This window comes from Henckelia pumila, chromosome 3 (assembly GCF_033568475.1).
Source record: "Henckelia pumila isolate YLH828 chromosome 3, ASM3356847v2, whole genome shotgun sequence".
Classification (NCBI taxonomy): Eukaryota; Viridiplantae; Streptophyta; class Magnoliopsida; order Lamiales; family Gesneriaceae; genus Henckelia; species Henckelia pumila.
Genome location: NC_133122.1, coordinates 172,054,045 through 172,075,953, shown reverse-complemented (window position 1 = coordinate 172,075,953; position 21,909 = coordinate 172,054,045). Strand labels below are relative to the sequence as shown.

The 21,909-nt window shown below is 36.0% G+C and overlaps 2 protein-coding genes across 2 annotated transcripts; both read right to left on the bottom strand.

The window, feature by feature from the left end:
- Positions 1–4,494: 4,494 nt before the first annotated feature.
- LOC140891138 (cystinosin homolog) lies at positions 4,495–6,886 on the bottom strand. Its single transcript, XM_073299461.1, is given in 9 exon segments — positions 4,495–4,655; positions 4,657–4,785; positions 4,896–4,945; positions 5,045–5,162; positions 5,330–5,372; positions 5,771–5,895; positions 6,137–6,226; positions 6,290–6,422; positions 6,518–6,886. Coding segments are annotated over 9 exon segments (846 nt in total). The 5' UTR covers positions 6,637–6,886; the 3' UTR covers positions 4,495–4,616.
- Positions 6,887–18,610: 11,724 nt separating this feature from the next.
- On the bottom strand, positions 18,611–21,104 carry LOC140893225 (cytochrome P450 724B1-like). Its single transcript, XM_073302291.1, has 10 exons — positions 20,979–21,104; positions 20,801–20,887; positions 20,355–20,682; positions 20,104–20,256; positions 19,762–20,007; positions 19,561–19,647; positions 19,375–19,453; positions 19,198–19,304; positions 18,995–19,113; positions 18,611–18,786 (listed from the first exon to the last, which is right to left on the bottom strand). The coding sequence occupies exons 1-10, from the start codon at positions 20,981–20,983 to the stop codon at positions 18,702–18,704; spliced, it is 1,296 nt and encodes a 431-aa protein (XP_073158392.1). The 5' UTR covers positions 20,984–21,104; the 3' UTR covers positions 18,611–18,701.
- Positions 21,105–21,909: the final 805 nt, after the last annotated feature.

Genomic DNA, 21,909 nt, shown 5'->3' with positions numbered 1-21,909 from the left:
CTTTAGTGGTTTTAAGGGTTTTAGTCTTCTTTGGAGAGGGGCGGGCCTTGGCAAGGTGTTTTCGAAGTCATAACAGAGTGGTGCCCAAGTTTTGGGGCCATCGTCATCAAAGAGGTGACGATGACGCAGGTATAAGTCTAGAATCTTAGTAGTTATTGGAAGTAGATAGTAGTCTAGTTAAGGCTTTTAGATGATGTTTAGTGATGTATTATTATTTTGGAACCCAGAGATGGACTGTAGATGCCTGCACATCTAGGACTATTATTGTAGTAACCCATATCCGGAATTATTGATTAATGGATAATTAATCAAATGATCATGTTAGATTAAGTAAATCATGATTAAGAGATTTCCGAAGGGGTCTAAGGAATTCAAAATTGGATCCAAAACACTCGAAAATAGCCGGTAAAGTTCCGAGTCTTAGGCAGGATCGGAGGCTCCAAACTTAGGATCGGATGGTTCGAAGTAGTTGAGTTCGTAGGGCCTATTCTAGTTCAAAAGTACGGAGTTCGGACAATCCGAAAAAGGATCGGACGGTCCGATCTCCATAATATAGGATAAGATAAGGAAAATAATTTGATTGGCTGAGACTCGAGTTCAAACAATCCGAGATCCAGGATCGGACGATCCTAACAGTAGTCCAGACAGGTGTCTGAGTAGGTGACGTCACGAATGACGTAATATTCGAGTTCGGACGATCCGAAGTCCTGATCGGATGCTCCGAAGTGCTGTCAGCAAACACGTGTAAGACATGAAGAGATCGGACGATCCGAAGAGGGGTACAGACGGTCCGAACCCTTGTCTATAAAAGGAGCCAAAGAGCTCATTTTTCAAGCGCACCGAATCCTCTCCTTCGCCCATATGGCTCTATTTTAGGGCATTGTAGGGTACTCTTATTTTAGAGTTGGAGTAGGATATATATTTTAGTATAGTCAGACAGTGTTTGACATAGTAGCGGAGCTGTGCTCAAAGCTGCGGAGCGGCAGCATGAGTGTGCCCAAGAGGTTGGGTAGTTGCCATCAGCGGGCTGACGACAGACGAAGGTATAACTTTTTATTCCTAAAAATATTTAGTAGTATGCAATAGCTTAGTTAAGGCTTTTAGAGCTTAAATAATGATCATGAGTATTTTCATTATAGAGCTGATGATAGGCTTGAAAACCTAGAGTGGGACTGCTAGGAATGCCTTTAGTAAGGTACGTAAGTACTGACCGAGATAGCCGACATGATATATGATATATGTGTTGCATGAGTATGTGCTATGTGTTTTCCATATTTTACTGCTTTAGCACATGCATGTTTTTATACGTACTAGACCGCATCTGGTTTGATGTGAGTCAAGACAGTTTTCATCGGTGATGAGTAACTTCTTATGGATTCGTGTCTGGTTTTGGGGAGGCTCAGCCCCTGGTTTTGCTATCACTAGGAGCGACCACGAGGGTGGAGTAGATGCTATAGTTTATGGGTGAATATACGAGTGCCCCGCGGACTAGCTATCCAGCACGGCGCTGTATATTCATGGTTCCCCTGAGTATACTATTTTACCTTGTTTTAAAGTCACTTATGTGCTTCATATATTTTATATATCATTTCTTTCATATTGGGCATAGTCGCTCACGTCCAGTGTTTTTTGTATGTCTGGACACCCCATTCGACGAGGCAGGTGCAGGTGCAGGAAGTATGTCCAGTAGCTTGGAGAGGCCAGACCAGTGAAGACATCAGGTTTAGCTGTAGGTTTTATTTGCCTTTAGGATTAATTATTAGATTGGTTTGTATAATCGCATTTGTTTAACCGGTTGTATTCTGTCGGTCAGCGTTTATTTAAGTTTTCCGCAGCGTATTTCTGATTAATGTTAATTACATGCTTAATTAAGCGTTAATCTCTGATTAGTAGTGGATCCGGGTTGGGTACCTACAATTATAGAGGTACATAAGTACTGACTGAAATTGCCAATGTGTATGCATGCTTATGTGTTGCATTTATGCGTCATGATTTCATGTTATTGCTTTGATATATTATGCTGCATGTGCATAGATCATATTGAGCATGTGATGGTTAAATACAAAAAAAGATATTGTAAGTTGCAACAAAAGTTGGTACTGTGATTTCTTGTTTTGCAGCTGGTGATTATTGGTGGTATAAAAAAAGTTGGTAAAAAGAGGAAACAAAAGTTGGTACTCCCAAGAACAACACAAAACGGCCATGAAAAACTCCTGTGATGGTTAAAAACCATCGCCTCCAGCCAACATAAAAAACCCAGAAACGAAAGTTTAAAAACAACAACGAAATCCAAGCCAAAGAAGAGAAAAAGCTTTTGTATATAAACAACTTTTGAGGATAAAGAAACTCGAACTCGATTGCTTTGCCTTTGATTGAACTCTCGAATCGATGGTGTATTGGTGTGTATTATCGACGAGTGAACATGGAAGAACAATGGCGTGGCTGGTCTCTTCTCAATTAGCTCTAGGTTACAAACTCACGCAAGCAGCAACTAATGGGCTGGGCCATATAAAACATAACACTAATAGGCCATATAAGTTATTAAAAAATATATATAAATATTAAACGGGTACCCGATCGGGTAGTCAAATACTACCCGAACCCGATTCGATTAAAAATAAATCGGGTTCGGTTACTACCCGAACCCGATAAAAAAAACCCAAAATACCCGAATTTGCCACCCAATCGGATTCGGGTCGGGTCGGGACCCGAAATACCCAATTCGATTGCCCACCCCTAGCCACTAGGTTGTTTTTCATTTGTATTTAGTTAAATTCGATTGAGTTGTATTATGTGGATTTATTTACCGGTTGTATTCTACCGATTCAGTATTTTGGTTAATTTTCGCAGTTACTCTGATTATTGTTATTGCATGTTTAATTAGTCTCTGATTAGTAAGTGATCTAGGTAGGGTCACTACAATAGTAGTATTATTGTTGTTAAACTTTTCCCAATTAATCTAGATGGCTCGCTAATTTAATTGCAGGAAGGACTGAAATTTATAATTAGTTGTCAAGTAGAACACATGTAAACAAACTAAGATAATGTTTGGGAGAATTTTATCTTATTTTAATGTGTTTTTTTAGAGATTATTTTGAAATTGACTGATTACGAAAATAGTAAGTGTTTGGAAATAAAATTTTAATATAAGCTGAAGTTGGAGTGTATGGAGAAATTACTTTAAATCATAATTTTTAGTAAAATAACAACAATATCATTAATATGTATAACATTTATCTTTTTAATTACCTAAATTTTGGTACACACTGTTGACAATGTATTTATACAATTATTATTATATTTTGCATCAAAATTAATTTATCTTTTTATAACATGAATGCTTAAAAATTTATATACATTAATAAAAATAAAAAGAGTAGGTCTCTTCGATCGCACAAATATTTTCGTAACCTTGGTCAACTCTCTCATATTTCAATAAAAGATAATATTTTTTTATGGTAACCCAAATAAGAGATTCAACTCACAAAATTGACCCATGAGACTGTCTAACAACTATTCTTGTGAAATAAAGAATGCACATGAAAGAGTTTGTATAAATGAACAAAATATTGGAATGAAAAATTATTAAAAAATGCAAATTTCTTTTAAAAAATAAATGCTTAAAATAAAATATGTTTGGAACTTTATGAATTCCAAACTCTTAAAAACTGACATATAAATAACATTTTATAAAATCTCAAAAAATATTTATAAAAAATGAGATATATTGTGGAATATGATAATCTTTTTAAAATAAAAATGTGAAATTGTATCTTTAAAGAATAGATCTCTTGTGAAACGGATCTTTATTTGTGATATACATCAATCATGTCTATATTTATAATTAAAAATATTATTTTTGGCATAAAAGTAACATATTTTCATGAGTGATCCCAAATAGTAGATTTGTATGACAAAATTGACCGTGAACCGTCTCACATAAGTTTTTGTGAACTTTAAATAATTAACAAAAAGCATAAGTAGAAACAAACATCTTAAACCCGCTTCTAACTTTTGGTTAAACATTAAAGAAGTTGAAGCAAAAGCTGACATTCATAAAAAGCCCAAAGCCCCAAACCAATTCCATCCAGCTAGAATATAGGAAATGCTTCCTAGAAGTCACTCCAAATATTATTCTTGATGTTAAATTGGATCCCTATCATAAGCATATTTAATTTTATTTCTATTTAACTTTAAAACAACTTCATTTTCATTAAATTAAAAAAAGGAAGAAGTCTTTTGAAAGTTAGAAGTAATAGTGTTGATGAGACTTGAAATCCATCAATTAGATGCCAAACAACTTTCCCCTGTATTTATGTTACTCGAGTTACCTACAAGAAAACACATTCCCAGTCAAAATTTCAAGATTGATCACACTTCATATGCTTGGATCAATGGAGGAATGCAAATTCATATGTTTTTTTCCGTCAAAGATCCCACCAACACATGCACAACGTTCATCTCACACTACTATGCATCAAGACCAAGCAAGTATACTGCTTTAATAAAAGCTATAATCAAACTTCAACATGTTCGAGAACAAGAAACAGCACCAATCCGTGTTCACATGTTTTCTCACATAGAACACATGCACGTACACATTCAGTATTACAGTTCTAGTAAATATGATAACTTTCCTCTACAGCATCAGAATGCCAAGTGGTCAGATGGTACAAGTAGCGGCTCCTTCCTTACCGCGGTAGGGTCCGTAGAAATATCAGAATTTTTGGTCCGGTACAGCACAAAATGCTGAACCATGAAAATAATGTCAAAGAAAACCGATACCTGTTAAAAGAAAAACAGTTAATCACCATGGCACTTGGTTTTTTCATATAAAAAGGATTTTGGGACTGAAGATAATATATATATATATATATATATATATGTATACATACCAAAGATATCATCGTCTTCCCTGTGTTTCCATAAAAGTTGACCCAGGAATCTGTGAAACAACAAGAACCAAAGATAGCAGAATGAATTTATAAGGGTTTTTTTGGCTGGTGATAACACATTAAAATCGGTATTTTGGTGATCAACTCACTTTGATCAATAGATTGCACAGCCATCTGACAATAGTTGGTTAATCCTCCGAAGAAATCAAGAAGAATGTTGCCAATGCTAAATCCAACAGTACTTTTTCGTTTAAAGTTCAAAAATGCCTGCATTGAGCACCAAAACCTCATATCAGATAGATTTAGAAGGCACAAGTCGAGACAAGAGATGTCAGCCTCACAAATTAGGAGGCTTATAGAAATGACGCATTAACAAATCTCGAGTAAATGAACCCAAAATCGAAATGATATGGAAGACATGATATCAGGCTTACCTGAGGAATGTATTTGATTACCGTCATAACAACCTGAATCATGCTGCAATTGAGGACAGAATGAAGGAGTTAAAGAACTACACAAAGGAGGAAGCAATCCTTATTTGCCATTCTTGACGTTATTTGATTTTCTTTATTCACGAGCTTCTTGTTTTAAAAAAGAAGCGTGTAGGACAATGTTTAAATCTGAGTAGGTCATAGATCTAAACATAGAACAAAGCTTAAGAAATGACGAGGTCGGATTTTGAAATTAAAATTTGTGCAGTCTTGTATAAAAAATTTCCCCCAAACAGTGACCGATGGAGAGGGGCTCAGTTTCTTCATCACTTGTACAATCGACAAAATACAGCAAATCTAACGAAGACAAAATATAGCAAGGCAAACAGTCCTCAGTATACACACTAGACGTGAATTAAGCAAAGATAACTGAAATGATCTTACTTGAAGCAAGACACCAGCCAAAACCAGGAGTGTCTGGGTATGGCTAGAAACACGCTAACTGCTGCAAAAAACCAGGCGACAGAAACAATTCCGACTGAGGTTTTTGAAACTTTCTGATTGCCACGCTGTCAAGAAATCAATATAAAGCAATTTTATTATGTTCACAGGGAACCGGTGGTTACACCCACTCTTCCCTCCTTTCAACTTTTTCACCCCATAAAAAAAAAGTATTTTTGCACCTTAATTGAATTTTCATGCTACATCATAGAATTCAAGCAAAAGTCGTCTTCTTGACAATCTTTACAGTGGAAAATTTATTAGTTAAACTCTCTACATTAATCCATATGATGACATGGAGAAACTTACATCATAAATTGCTATCTGAAACAAGGTAAACGCAGTCAAGAGAACGGCATGCGCCGAGAAAGCAACATCATTGGCAGCAACAGGTATCATCTGCAATTCAACTATGAAATATATAGCTCATATATATTCCTGGTGCAAATTAAATTAAAGTACCTCATTGAAACCAAATTTCTCCCTGTATTGCCTCTGCACAGTAGAGCTAAAGAAGAGAGACGCGTTGTAGATGAGATACGACGAGTGCTTCGTCAAATTCAACAATACAAAATCGAAATTCAACCCCACCACGCTGCAAAAAAATTATGTAGTTATCCGATGATCAACAGTAAAAAAAAACAAAAAAAAAAAAACAAATTAAACGGGGAAAACAAAGGTGAAGAAAACCTTTTCCTCTGGAAATTTAGGATAACTTGAGGATAGAAACTGATGGACCAAGAGAAGAACGCAACCCATCCCACAACGTAGTACAACACTTCCAAGTGATCTGAATTCCAAGACGCCATGTTTTTTTCTGGCAATTCAATTCTGCGATTTCGAAAAATAACGAATCCCAATGAGCTAATTAGTATTGGTGAACGTGGGTGCTTTGTCGTCCCGATTCATGATACTCCATGTCACATTTCCTCGATCGCATCTACATGGGTGATGATCTCACCAGCACGAATTCTTTAAACCAAAACATTTTATGATTATGTCAGTAATTATAACAGTTCATTCTTTCATTGAAATCCTGGATAAACCGTATACGAAGATGCTCTTCATTTTATTTAAAAGTAGCCTACAATACCCTTACATTTATTATTATTATTATTATTATTATTATTATTTCTCCTTTCTTCTATCACAATGAAAAGAAGAAAACTCGACCACAATAACAATCACCCAGCAGCAACTCGAATTTTTCAATCACAAGAAATCAGATAAATATTTTCTCCGCTGAAAAATGAAACGACCATTATAATTGAGTAGATGATTTATCCGTAAGTATAACTATCTTGTTTTATGATATTTATCAATAATGTGATCTCCTTGGACGAGTAAATTAACCGAGCTAACGAAGCTCCTCAACCTATGATCAGCTGCTGCTGACCTGAAATCACGAACAACAGTGTTAAAGGGGGGTCGGAAGGTGTTTCGGCGTATCCCCTCCGACGCTCAAGTCAGATGCTAGGATAGAGAAATATAGTGAGTGGTGCATACACTCGAGTGAAAATTAGAATCCGACTAATGAAAGTGGATCTGGTATTTATAGGAGAGGGCTACGGCTTTGGCGTTTACCTTCCTTATCAAAAACCCGAGAATCCCGGGATCACAATTTCGAATATCTCGCTTAACTCTTGTCCGACAAAGAAAATATTGATATGCACGTATTATACGAGCTGAACTTCCATAACCAGGACACTATACTGCTGCCCTCTAGGGAGTAATAGGGAGGGTGGTGAGCGAGCTGTTGCTAAGCTCCCGAACTCATCATAAACAACTGATCCTAACATCTTAGCTAATTTCCTGAGGTTATTGGGTCAACCCGCTAAGCTAGCCTCCTGCTGAAATAAGAGTGAGGGAGCTTCTCCGAGATCCCGAGCTTACACATTACCATGCCGATCTCACAATTGACCACCCTGAAATCGACGGTGGAGGGGCTTGGCCGAGCTCCCGAGCCGATCTGAAGCATATGGAGAGGGAGCTTGGCCGAGCTCCCAAGCTCCCGAACCGACCTGAAACATATGGGATGTGTAAGGACCGATTTTAATATGTTAATTAATTTGTGTGTTAAAAATATGTATTAATAAATATCAATTTATAGACGATATTAAAATGCATATGTTATTTAAAGAGCACACAGGAGTTGAAATAACTCGAATCGGGTCAAGTTTTAACCTCGAATGAATAAAATAAGATACACATTAAACCAATACATATCTAATGAAATAGATATGTATGGATATACATATATAGATATATCTTACACTCTCTCTCCTCCATATTTATCCACCGTCTCTCTCTCGTTTGTATTGTTCTTTTCTTTTCTTTTCCAAACTTTTCTCTTCGCTTTAAATGCTCGTATCTCCTTCGTATTTGGCCGGATTTCAAAAGTAAATATAGTTCCAGAATCCTCTCGACGAGAGATTCCTTTTTGTACCGATTTCCCCAATTTTGAGCTCGTTTTTCAGAACCCAATCGCTGACAGCTAGCGTCGTTCGCCGCGTACTTCGCTGCCGATCGTCGCAGTAGGAGGAGTGTTGTTTAAGTTGTTTGAACCTTTAATTCGAGGTTTTGAGGTAATTTCGAAACTAGGGTTTCAAATTTTGGGAATTTCGATTCAATTGACATTCGATAATTCATATTTGATTTATTAGTGATTGTAGGTGCTATAATTCAGCTGAATTGAGGTATTGGTTATTTTTTAGAATTTATTTGGGTTTAATTTCGAATTTCCAGATTTTTCATATTGGGGATTTTTGAATTTTAGTGTTGATTATTCATTAATTGAGTGTTTAGATGCTCTTGAAAATATAAATGCGAATTTTCGAAATTTGTAGAAATGTTTGGAAAATTCAGATTTTGATAAGTTGGATAATTCGACTTTTAGAGTCGTATATTCGATATTTGGACATTGATATGATGTTATGATATGAAATATGAATGTTTGGAAATGTTAGGTTGAGTTTTAGCCTTAGTTCTGATAATTCTCAGATTTGTAAAAAGGAATAGGAATTGATGTGAAATAAATAGTTTTCCACAGGATTGGATTATTCGAGAAATATGTGATATTTTCTGTGATAATCTAAGTGTTGGTTGAGGCACATATGAGCTGTTTACAATACGACGCCTATAATAACATATAATGATATTAAGTATTTTGTAATGAGTGATAACATGCTTTATGTGGTTATGTGAATTATATGATTGCATTCACTCATTTACATTGATTGTTAATGTGCATAATTGAGAATAATATCTATTTTTTTAACAAAATAAAATAAATTTCAAATATATTTTTATTTGAAATATTAAGGGATATTCGTCAAATAAGCATGTTAAAAATTTTTCATACCATGTTGAGCCTTGACTCCTTTGATTGCTATTGATATTGATCTTTTGAGATGCATTGAGTCATCATGGAGCAAGTGACATTGTTTAGTGCACTCCTGAGATAGCATGAGGTACGGACATGTAGCTTATGTCGCCCTACGATACTACGTACGACACTTCTGATGACAGCATGAGGCTGGACGGGTCGCTCCTGTCACCCTCCGATGCTATGTGTATGGATTAGCAGTGATGATTCAAGGTCTGCTGCGTTCTTGGCACGGGTGGCCACTGAGATTATTGTGATACGATTATTTGGACTCCATTTGCTATTCCTTATTCCATTGATACATGTCACGCATTACATTGCATTTCATTGCATTGTACTTGATTTTATTCATGTCAGTTATATTTGTCGTAATTTTCCTAGTTCGTCGTACTAGGGTCCGACCCCTGCTTTTTTTTTTATGCTATGGTTGTTTGTGATTCCATAGCACGTTATCCAGGGGAATTAGACGCATTTGGTGGAGCGTCATCTAGTGGTACCCAGTGAGTCGAACGTGGAGTCGAGTTCCCAGATATATGTATATATATCATATTAGCGAGTTTTATATTTTTTGGGGAATGCCCTGTGTATCTGTATTGATAGTTTTTACTTTGTTTTGGATTTGTTGGTGTGATCGAGCCTTGCCGGCTCTGGATGTATTTAGTCCTGGCCAGTGCGGTTATAGGTTTGTAAATTGATGATGTGACTCTATTTTCGAGTATATATTATTTTGTACAGGTTTTTGGAATGTCCTGTTTACGAATAGGTCATGCCAAAATTTCTGTTGGCCCAAAACGCAAAATTTTAACTCGTTTTCGCTATTTACATTAATTAATCCTGATTTTTTTATCATTAAATATTAAATCAGGACACGGGCCCTTTCATTTGATATCAGAGCATAAACTGGGATATGCTCGAATTAGAGTCTAGGACACTCGAGTTTAGACACTAACAAAATGTTTGCGTATGTGTGTGACTAATTGTTCTTACGTGACTTACTTGTTATGTTGTATTTGAACTTAGCTGATTTAGAACAAGTAGTTATTGGGTTTTTAACTTAGTTTATGAATTTCTATAAGAGCTTTTGGTTTCGATAATAGTTCCGTGTTCGTTCAGGAGGAAGAGGTAGAAAAGGAAAGAAAGTTGTAGAAGAGTCTGCAGCAGAAAATATTAAAAATCTTGATGATGTTGGTAGGGGAAGACATGGTCGTCCAGTTGTTCAGCCTCCGAAGGATGTGGAATTAGAGGTGGAACAACAACCACGGGTAAATACTGACAAAGGAAAAGCTGTCCACGCTGAGGCTGATCCAGAAATGGCCAAATTGATTGAGAATATGGGAGGAATACGTCTAGTTATTTGTCAATTTCAGGAATTGCGTTCTCAAAAGTTCTTTAGAAATGAAGGAAGTGAAAAAGCTGCAAGTTGGTTGAAAAGTATCAACAATATTTTAATTGGACTAGAGTATCCTGATGAAATTCGACTGAAGTTAGTTCATTTTCAACTTAAAGACCGAGCGCAACTTTGGTGAAAAACAACGACAGAAACACTTTCTTCTTCTGGTGAAAAGATCACATGGGAAGTATTTCTTACTCAGTTTTCACAAGAATATGCACCACCATCCTATTATTTTGCTAAAGAAGATGAATTAAATTTATTGGTGCAAGACAATAAATTAGTTGTTCAATATGCTTCTCAGATTTCTGCTCTTTTGCTTTATGTCTCACACGTTGTAAAGAATGATCAGTTAAAGATTTCACACTTTTTGAAGGGGCTTACACGAACGATGACAAGTGTATTTTATACACTTAATTTATATATGATTTTTATTATTAATTGTTTGTTTCGAGCAGATTTATACGGAGTTTTGTTATTTTTGTGGTTGTAGGAGATTATTGAATTTATTTGGAAAAGAGAATAAAAATAAGAAGTTGAGAAGAGAAAAGAATAAAATGGAGAAAATAAAATTGAAGGAAAATAAAAGAAGATAAGAGAAGTCAGGAAAAGGAACAGGAAAAGAGGAAATGATAATGGGCTTTTTGTTATTGGGCTTTAAAGATTTTAGCGCTTCTCTTTAGCGCACCATCAAGAGCTATCGCGCAAGTTTTCTGGGAGATTTGAGATTGAAGGCAGAGACGTATCCGCGCCCGCCTGGCTATTTGGAGCGGACGCGCCTGGTGGAGATTTCAGCATTTTATTATTTCGGGCAATAATTTTCTTGGGCTTTTGGGCTTTTGTGCGCTATAAAAAGGATTTCTTATCAGATTGAAGAAAAGGAGTTAGCCGCCACACATACATCACACGTACATATCAGAGTAGTGGTGTTTTTCTGAAGAAATCTGGAGCTTAATTGAAGACGGAGTTCGATAGACCGGACACGGCATCGCATCAACGGATTTGTTTTCTATATTTTATTTATTAAATTCTGATTTGATGTTGAATTTTCTGAACATGATTTGTTTTATTCAGAATTTTATTATGAACTAATTTTTATAGTCTAGAGGTCGGATGAAACCTGGTGTAGACACTTTCATGAATTTTGGATTTTATTGAATCGAGTTTCTTCTAGATTAATTGTGTTTCTAGATTTGAATGTCTTATCAATTACTTGATCAATAATTGATTTGTAATATTTATTTAAAATCTGGTACTCGGGAGAGGAGATTTTGAATAGGACCAATAGAAAATATACTGTTAATTATTTATATAACTCGGGAGAGTGTATAATTTTAATAGATCTTTTAAAGGAGAACATTGTTTTGAATTGATCACTGCAAGTAGATTCTTAATATGGATATTAAAATTGAATTGTAGTTGATATAGTTTATTCGACACTCGGGAGAGGGAATAATACACTTAAGTGTTCTTGGCTATTAATTGATTGAAATTTATGAAGATTAATTAATTAGGATTGATTGTTGTTGAAACCAGGTGAAATATAAACCTCTAGACCATTTTTCTCTGATTGATATTTATCTGAAAGTTGTGTGCGTGCTATCAAGAACTCGTTTGATTATTTATTTTTCTGCAAAATTCTGAGATTTTAATTTTCTATATAAAGTTTAGACTATTTTAATTACAAGCACTAAATATTTTCATTACTCTCTGTGGAATCGATACTTGATTTTATCACTATATTAAAACTTAACACTCGTACGCTTGCGAGTATTTTACAACAAGTTTTTGGCGTCGTTGCCGGGGAGTAAATTTTGATTATTTTTTAGTCTTGTTACCAATTAGTATAAATTTTAATTTAGAGTTTTTTAAATTTTATTTTAAGTTACTAATTGATTTCTTCTTATTTTTAATTGCAGTCTATGCGACGACCTCAAAGTGCAAATTCTTTACTATTTGATCCGGAGATCGAGCGCACTGCACGTGCTTTAAGAAGAATTAGAAGAGAAGAAGTCAATAGAATGACTGAAGAGAATGTAAATCAAGCTCCCCTGGTGCCAATTAGAGATCACTTTCGGCCGACGATCCATGCTCACTATTCTGGAATCACTCGAGGGACCATTAACGCCAATAATTTTGAATTGAAGCCGGCTTTGATCAACATGGTTCAACAGAACCAATTTAATGGGAGCGTCACTGCTGATCCTCACCTACACCTACGCACTTTTCTGGAGATAACTGATACGGTAAAAATAAATGGTACGTCTGAGGATATTATACGCTTACGCTTGTTTCCGTTTTCTCTCAGGGATCAGGCCAGAAGTTGGCTCCAATCACTGCCGCTAGGAAGCATCACTAATTGGGAGGGGATGACAGAAAAATTTCTTGCAAAATATTTTTCACCTGCCAAATCCACCCAACTGAAGATTGAGATCAACACATTTAGGCAGATGGATTTTGAACAGCTCTACGAGGCGTGGAAAATGTATAAAGAATTTTTAAGACGTCCTAACCACAATTTTTCAGATTGGGAGCAGATCGAGTGGTTTTACAACGGATTGAATGCACCTACAAGGATGAATGTGGATTCTGCGGCTGGAGGCACCATGTTTGCAAAGGACCCCGATCAAGCCTATGATATGCTGGAACAGATGACGATCAATAGTTTTCAATGACCATCTGAGCGTATGGGAGTCAAGAAGCCAGTTGGAGTATATGCAGTGGATCCCCTCACATCTATCACTGCTCAATTACCTGCACTGACTACACAGGTAGCTGCTTTGAATAAAGTGAGTTTTTCAGAACCAACAGGTGTTCCGGGTGCTATGGATGAATCTCACTATCCTGAACAAGTGCAGTACATAAATCAGAGAGGTTATGGAGGATATCGAGGTAATCCTGTCCCTAATACTTACCATCCTAGCTTGCGTAATCATAAAAAATTTTCTTATGCTAACAACAAAAATGTGTTGAATCCTCCTTCGGGATACAACACAATTAAGGGTGAGGGTAAGCCATCTTTGGAGGACGTTGTTAGTAATTTTGTGCAGGAATCTGGTAAGAGGATGGCGAGGACTGAGACTTGTCTAGACAGCTTAGAGACGCATGTTGCTAACATGGGCGCTGTGCTACAATCCATGGAGACTAGCATTGGGCAGTTGGCGAACGCACTGAAAGACATCAACTGCGGTCAATTTCCAAGCAACACTAAGGTAAATCCAAAGGAACAGTGCAATGCCATATAGTTAAGGAGTGGGAAAGAAGTTGGAATCCAGGAACATGCAGCTGATGTAGAGAAAGAGGAAGAATTCGAAAAGAAAGAGCCTGAACTTGAGCAGAAACCGATGTATAAGCCTCCACTCCCTTACCCGCAGAGGTTCAAGAAGAAAGATTTAGATGAGCAGTTCTCCAAATTCTTGAAAATTTTCAAGAAAATTCATATCAACATCCCCTTTGCTGATGCTTTGGAGCAAATGCCGAACTATGCGAAGTCACTCCAAACACGTGTCCTTGCTGTGATGTCACTGCTTACGTAATACGTTCGGGTCGTCCGATCTCCATCGGTTGTCAAATCAAATCCATATCCACTTATCCAGACACAATCGGATAGTTCGATCCCTATTCGGATCATCCGATCTCATGGAGCCTCCGAACTCAAACCATGCTTTCGAACTCCATGCACTTTCAACTCCTTAGACTTATTTGAGAAATATTTAATCATGTTTTAGCTAATTAATCATAATTAGAAATTTTATTAACTTAATTTGGATACGGGATACTGCAGATTATATTCTTATAGGCTTGGACTCGAGTACCGGGAGGCTAGGTTGCTTGAGTTGCATGATTTTAGGTACGGACGTACTATCCGAGATACCTTGGTTGAGTATCCATGTTCTATGTTTGCATGTTTTATGTGGAATTACTAATATGTTCATATATATCATGTCACGGACATTATTGGAACATGCATTACACGTTGAGCCTGTATTATTGTTATAAACAATAGAGGGGTCGCTCATCCCTGTTATATTTGTGGATGGATGCCATGGTTTTGGATCCGGATATGCCCACGGTTTATGGTATGAGAGTGCCTCCTGATGCGATAACCCAGCGTACTACATATCATGGTGCCTATGACTGAGTAGTGTTCTATCGATGATAGGTTCCCGGTACCCATTCATGTGCATTTGTATTTGAATTCATAGCATGTGTATACTCTTACATTTATGGTGAGTGTTGTTATCGCTCACGTTCGTGTGTTTCATTGGACACCCCACACGGCGGGACAGTTGCAGGTTTCCCAAGTTCGGGGACTAATGAGTAGTTGGCAACCGGAGAGTTGGAAACTCAGTTGGTGCCAGCAGTTTTAGTTAGGCTTGACCCTTTTGTATTTGGTTTTTCGATTGGGTTGTATTATTAATTATTTGTGTTTCAGTTGCCGGTTGTATTCTGACAGATTAGTATTTGATTTAAGTTTTCGCATTTTCTCCGATTATTGTCATTTAAGTTTTAATTGCATGCTTAAGCTTTGGTTACTTAGTGATTCCGGGACGGGTCAGTACAAGTCTTTTCAGCTGTTCCAGAATAAATCATCCATAAAGTTAATTAAATTAATTCATGGTATGAATAATGAAAAACAAAATGTGACATTTAAATGAGAAGGTGTAGAGTAGGTTTCAAAACACAATTTTACTGCAACCCATGTGTAGTAAATTTTCATAGTTGACGAAATTATCGATCAAACAAGGTAAATTGAAGGAGATACCATTTTGTAGAAATCCTCGGAATTTTTATCATTTCTTCGTGCATGTCCCATGACTCATTTTCGTTAGGGTTGGTTATACAGAATTGTTCCACCTTCTCAAACTGATGAACACGAAAAATTCCAAGGGTATCTCGACCATGTGAACCTACTTCTTTACGAAAGCAAGACGAATATATGACATATCTGATAGAACACATTATTCATAAGTAAAACAATGAACAAAAATTAAACAAAAGAAAGTCTCAACTGACTGCAAAATAATAATTTAACTAAACCCAACAATCTAGCTATAAGACCTTAGAAGGCCAAGTTTCTCCATTGGTAAATAATTTATGGAGATAATCTACCTCAAAGGCAGTTCTGAAGGGTGTATCCAATCGTCTAGGTGATATGCACAAAGTGGTTGTTCAACAGTAGCAATCAGATATTTGTCATCACCCTCACTAGTTACCTGTTGAACATACAATCAGGAAAATTTTTAATAACCAAAATTTTTTTCCATTAAGACAGTAATTTAAGTGTATGAAGGAAATTTCAAGAAATATCATCATTACATCAAGAAAAAATTCCAAATTTGGGATTCAGCAACGAAAATTTTATCGTATGATAGTATATAAGAAACTCCTATCAAACAAAACATAAACCTTCTTGCAATGTTATGTTTCGAGTCTTTCTCAATGCCATCACCATGTTTACATCTCTGGCCATGCATCACAACCCGAAACTTCCGCTCCAATAGCGTCGCAGGGCCAGCCCCTCCATGGGCTCAGCCCTAGCTCCGACGTCCCCCTCCACCTCCAGTGCGACCCCAGCCCCCAATAACCTTGCAGGGATATCCCCGCCATGGGATCGGACCCATGAGTGTCCTCGCTCCGGTGACCGCAGGCTTCTCCGAGAACTCGGCCTCCGCTCACTTCGCCCCACACCATCAAAGCAGCTAACCTCGAGCGAGACCACCCTCGCAAGTAATCCAGCCCTGCCATTGTTAAGCTCAATATCCTGTCGTGCAATCAGCCTTTGCCACCCTATCACCCCAGCCATCATGTGATGCCAACCCCGCCATGGGCTCGAAAATTGTGAACTAGCCACCTCCCAGATCCAGAAACTCGCAAATACAAAGGGTCGACTAGTGCGAGGGACAAGGAAGGAAAATAAACTGTGTGCTAGCAGGGGAACTAGAGGATTCATGTAGTGACCCGCCCGGATCACCTACTAACTAGCAGTCTTAAGCATGAAATTAGCTTAATATAAAAATAATAGTGTTTTTTCGAACTTAATAGAGTTTATTGCGAAAACTTAAAAATCAACTATTTACAAGATAAACCGACGAAATACAACCGGCATAACAAACCCAAGTGTTTTCACCCAAAATATATACAAATGAAATTGACTGTAGCATAAAAATCCTGGCATCTCCAGAACCTGCAACTAACCCTGCTTTGATCCACCCGCTCTATCCAGTCTGAGACCTGCCCCGTGAAATGAGGTGTTCAAGATAATACCAAGGACGTGAGTGACTAACGTCAAGTACATAAATATGAGTATAAAAAACTTAATATGATGCATGCAACATGAGATGACTTGGGTGACTGGTCAACTATCAAGTCCTGCTCAGACTAGGCGCCAATGACTATGTAGCACCATCTGGGCTCCAACCGCTGGGTAGCTCACACACTCGTCTAGATCATCGTAGTATCAGTATCTGCTCAATGTAGTAACTCTCGGTGTCAGACATTATAAAAAGGTGTAGGACTGAGCGACCCTACGAGAAAGGCTATGTCAAAGGAAATACAACTCAACGTGTATGTGTACATGTGTGATGTATTTAAAACAGTAAAACATATCATGGAACATAAAATGCAACACATAAGCATGCATACTCGCTGGATATCTCAGTCAGTACTTACGTACCTCTAGCAGTAGATGAAGCCAAACAGAGTCTAGGTTCTAAGCCTATATTCAAAATTTTATCGTATCACTACACATGTTCTATAAGCCCTAACTAAGCTAAATTATACTCCTATAATTTAAATAGGATTCTCGAACCATACTTTTGTTCATCGTTAGCCCGTTGATGTCGAAAATCTAGTTTCTACTCTCAACTAGATGTTATTCCATAAGAACCTCACTTATATCGTCGAGCCCTTGGTTATAGACTGATGGTTCGAAAACACTCTGAATTTGTACTTAAAATTGAGGTTTAGACCCCTATTTATAGGCCAAAGATCGGTAGTTCCGATCTGGGTTTGGTAGTTCTGATCTGGACATGCATTTCACGTGTACTGAGCATTTTTTACACCTAGTTCCCGGCTGAGTTTGGTAGTTCCAAACTGCTTCATTCCTTCCGAACTCGTTTGGCTGTTTTCGAACTGTCCGAGACTCCTGAGACCCAGCTTCCTATTATTTTCGGACATTCTGGAGCTGATTTTCCACTTATTTTCAGTAAATAATGACTCCTTAATCATGTGTTGTCACATTTAAAATTATATGTCATATCAAACATGTAAAGTAGAAATTAAATCGGGTTACTAAATAAAAATGTAGCGAATCGCCCGATAATTACGAAGTCCGGGATTCATATTTTAATCTCATTTAATCCCTTCATCATGTACTTAGTAACCCTCAATCACGTTTAACATTTAATTAACTTAAAAATAGGGTATGAGTTACTACAATTCATACCTTTGGATTTAGAATTATGGCATTGGTGAGCAGTTCTGGCGGTAGTGGATGGCTGGAGATGCAAATCGATGGTCGCTAGGGTTGAAGAAGAAAGGGGATCGCGCGGTGCTTTTTTTAGTGTACGGTGTTTTTCTTTTGGACTTCATCACCTATTACTATGAAATTTAAGGTCAATGGGAGATGAAGTCAAGGGATCCGATTTATCTTTTTACTTCATCACTTATTATTATAAATTTTATTTATTTACGTTTTTACTTTATCAGAAATAATATGTCGAAGTAAAATGTTACCCAAAATTATTAGTGAAGCCCGGGTTTTGTCAAATCTGAAGTAAAAGGTACATTTTTAGTTCGTCACTCTTATTATCAAAGTTGATTATTATATATTACTAAATAATTAATAATTTCCGAAGTAAATTGTGCAAATTAAAAGCCTAAAATTCTATTAGTAACATTTATAATACATGAATTAGTTAAAACCCTTTCATGATCATAATTTACATTGATATTCAAATATTTAAAACTTTTTGCAACTACTTGGACGATAAGTTGATCAGTGAATCCATGGTTACATTAAATCTCCGGTCCATCTACCTTTCAATCTCCATTTATATTTAATTTATTTAATAATCTATTACTTACATACACTACTTCTAGTATATTATCTCCATTGGCAAACCTCTCTTGAACTCCATGTAAGGACATGAGAGTGGGCAGTCGTCTTCTTTTAGTTTCCACCTAACGAGAAAATCGATAAAATTAATCATGTATAGCTTCGAGTTAACTCAAATTTCGTTGCAAGTAATAAATAAATATCCTCACTCATCTCGATATATATATATATATATATATATATATATATATATATATATATATATATATATCATCATGTTATCAATTAGAAATCAAAAATGAGATTTATATATATATATATATAATGAATTACCTAATATTAAGGACGAAGTGGTGAAGAAAGAAGGCAGTCTCCAATTTACCAAGTTCTGACCCTGGACAAATCCTGAGCCCCCCACCAAATGGGCTCACTTTTCTGCTTGTGGCCGAATCCTATATATATACATATGATTTAAAATATATAATATATTATCATCCATAATTAGAGTTGATGGGATATGAATAATGAACACTTACATCCCATCTCCAGGGGTTGTATTGGAATGGTTTTTCATGAAGACATGGATCTAGATGCGCACTTGAAAATATAGGAAGGACTTGCCAGCCCCTGGGAATTACAAATTCTACAACAAGGGAATTCAATTAGCAGCTAGTATGTGATTATTTTATGAATGCAAAAATAAGTTTGTAAACCTTTGAATTTAACATCCTGGAGAGCTTTTCTGTGCACAAACTTAACAAGATTACCGCAGCGTAAAGCTTCACAAATGACCTGCATGATGTCAATTAACTAACAATAATCATGCATGCATATGCATATGTATATCTATGATTTTATGTGCCATTTAGGAATTATGAGCGTAACTAATGACCACATACATAAGAAGTGAACTCCATGTGTTTGTAATCTTCCCAATTCAAATATTCCCCCACCACCTTTCTTGCCTTCAACACTTGGTGCTCCTCCTGAAGATGAGTTGCATGTACGTGGCTAATTAAGTCACAGGGAAAACCCTTTCCATGCATATATAAATATATGTTTTTGTAATCAAATTAATTAAAACCAGTACTGCTATATACCTGCAGTGTTTGAAATGCCAGAGGCGACTGCGAGAGAAAATAGACAACAAGGGCCATGAGGCCAGATGTTGTTTCATAACCAGCAAACAAAAGGTCGAGCAAAATGCTCACTATTTCCTCATCTCTTAACCAATGTTTACCTATTAATAGTTCATCTAAACAGTCCCCTTCTTCATTTATTATATGTTTCTTCTCTCTTCTTTTTGTTATCATCTCTCCAAATGTAGATGAAATTCTTGTTCTCGCCTGCCAAATTTTATCAAATGAATATATACATAAATTAATATTTTTTTTACGATTATCAATTATAGAATACATCGGATTAATGCTCCGATCCCGTACCTTGATGGCCTTGGCATAAGCTGTACCCGGAATGTAGAGAGGCAACGAAACGAATCCTTTCATGAAAGTCTGTAAATCTCTGAAAATTGTTGCAGCAAGTGGATCCTCGGGCTCAATATTGATAAGACTTTTCATCATAAGATGAAATGTCAACTGTATATATTATAAATTAAAATAATAATTATTATATTATTTCGTTTAATTAAAATTAGTGAAAGTGGAATAATTTATATATACATGCAATTAAGTACCTCTTTCGCTTCGTTGAAGAAAAGAATTTCCTTTTTCGCTTTCCAGGAGTCGATGAAGGAGAGAGACAACTTCTCGAGAAAATTATAATTGCCACACCTAGGTTTGCATGAATAATTAATGAACCCTACCGCAACACTTCTTATCTTTTTATGAAACTCCCCAGAAACCAGCATCATCGACAATTTTCCAAGAACGTCGTGAACCGGTTTGGGGTAACTGCTCTGGAAGAGTTTCTCTTCGTTTTGAAGAACAAACATGTTAAATTCGTGATCACACGAAACTATAGTTGGCCACCCAAAAAGATGAGATTTGAACACTCTTCCATACCTTCAATATTCAATAGTAATTAATTATTCTGTGTTATAATTAAAAAAAAAAATAAAAATGCGCACACACACATATATATGTATGCAATTGCAATAATTTACTCGTGATCATTCAGCACCTAGCACATTTTTCTTGCAAGAAGCTGCCTATAGAGTTTGATTTATGTGGTTTAAGGAAAGCAAGTGTTTCTCCAATCAGCGGCCATCTGCAGAATTGATTGATGGAATTAATAATCGATCAAAATGCATGTACGTGCTTAATTTAATTTAATTTATAATATGATTTCACATGCGTACCCCATGCTTCCATTGGGCAAACGTCTTGCACAGTACTTTTCTTTTAAAATGTAGATGTAAAAATGTTTGAGAGCAAAATATATGATAAATCCAAATAAAATTGCTAGAGACACAGATAAAAGAGAAGCCATAATATATTTCAAAATTTGTTGTTATATATATATATATATATATATATATATATATATATATATATATATATATATATATAAGATTTTCTAACCTTTTGTGTCGTTTTTTTTAAGCAAACCTTTTGTGTCGTTGATAGAAATATTAGATAGTAAACTTTTATTTAATTTTCTTTATTAATATAATCTATGCATATCTAATCAAAAGTTTTCATAAGAAATTACATTAAATGTATAATGACCAGTCCAATTATGCATGCTAATTCAAATAAAGGTTTTTTTCCATTTTATTTTGTGAGGGAAAAAGACGAGGTGCTTGGGAAAATATAATATGTTAGAGTAGATCTCTTGCAAACCAACTATTGGATAGAGATTTTATTGACTGTTGTTCAAAAAAAATGTTTAATAAATTAAAAATATTTTTTATTTTAATATAATTTATATCATACATTTGTTATGGCATTTACTTTATCCGTATACACATGTAAACTATAGTTGGATCCGTAAATGCAAAAAATCTTGATTTTGATGATAACAAAACTTGTTATTATGTTTCTAATATTTTTACTCAAGTGTGTGATTGTTATATCACATTTTGGAAGCATTGAGATGGTGAACTTGAATTTATATAAACTGAATTTCTGGCAAGTTGACGTATTTCGATGATATCCCAAAGCTCAGTGATCCAAATGAGCAGCCGCCAAAATCATTGAACAACCAACACAAAAATCTACAAGTCATATTTCAGACCAGGTGGACCAATTATTAGGATTTTTTCTAGGTCAAACCATCGTTTCAAGATA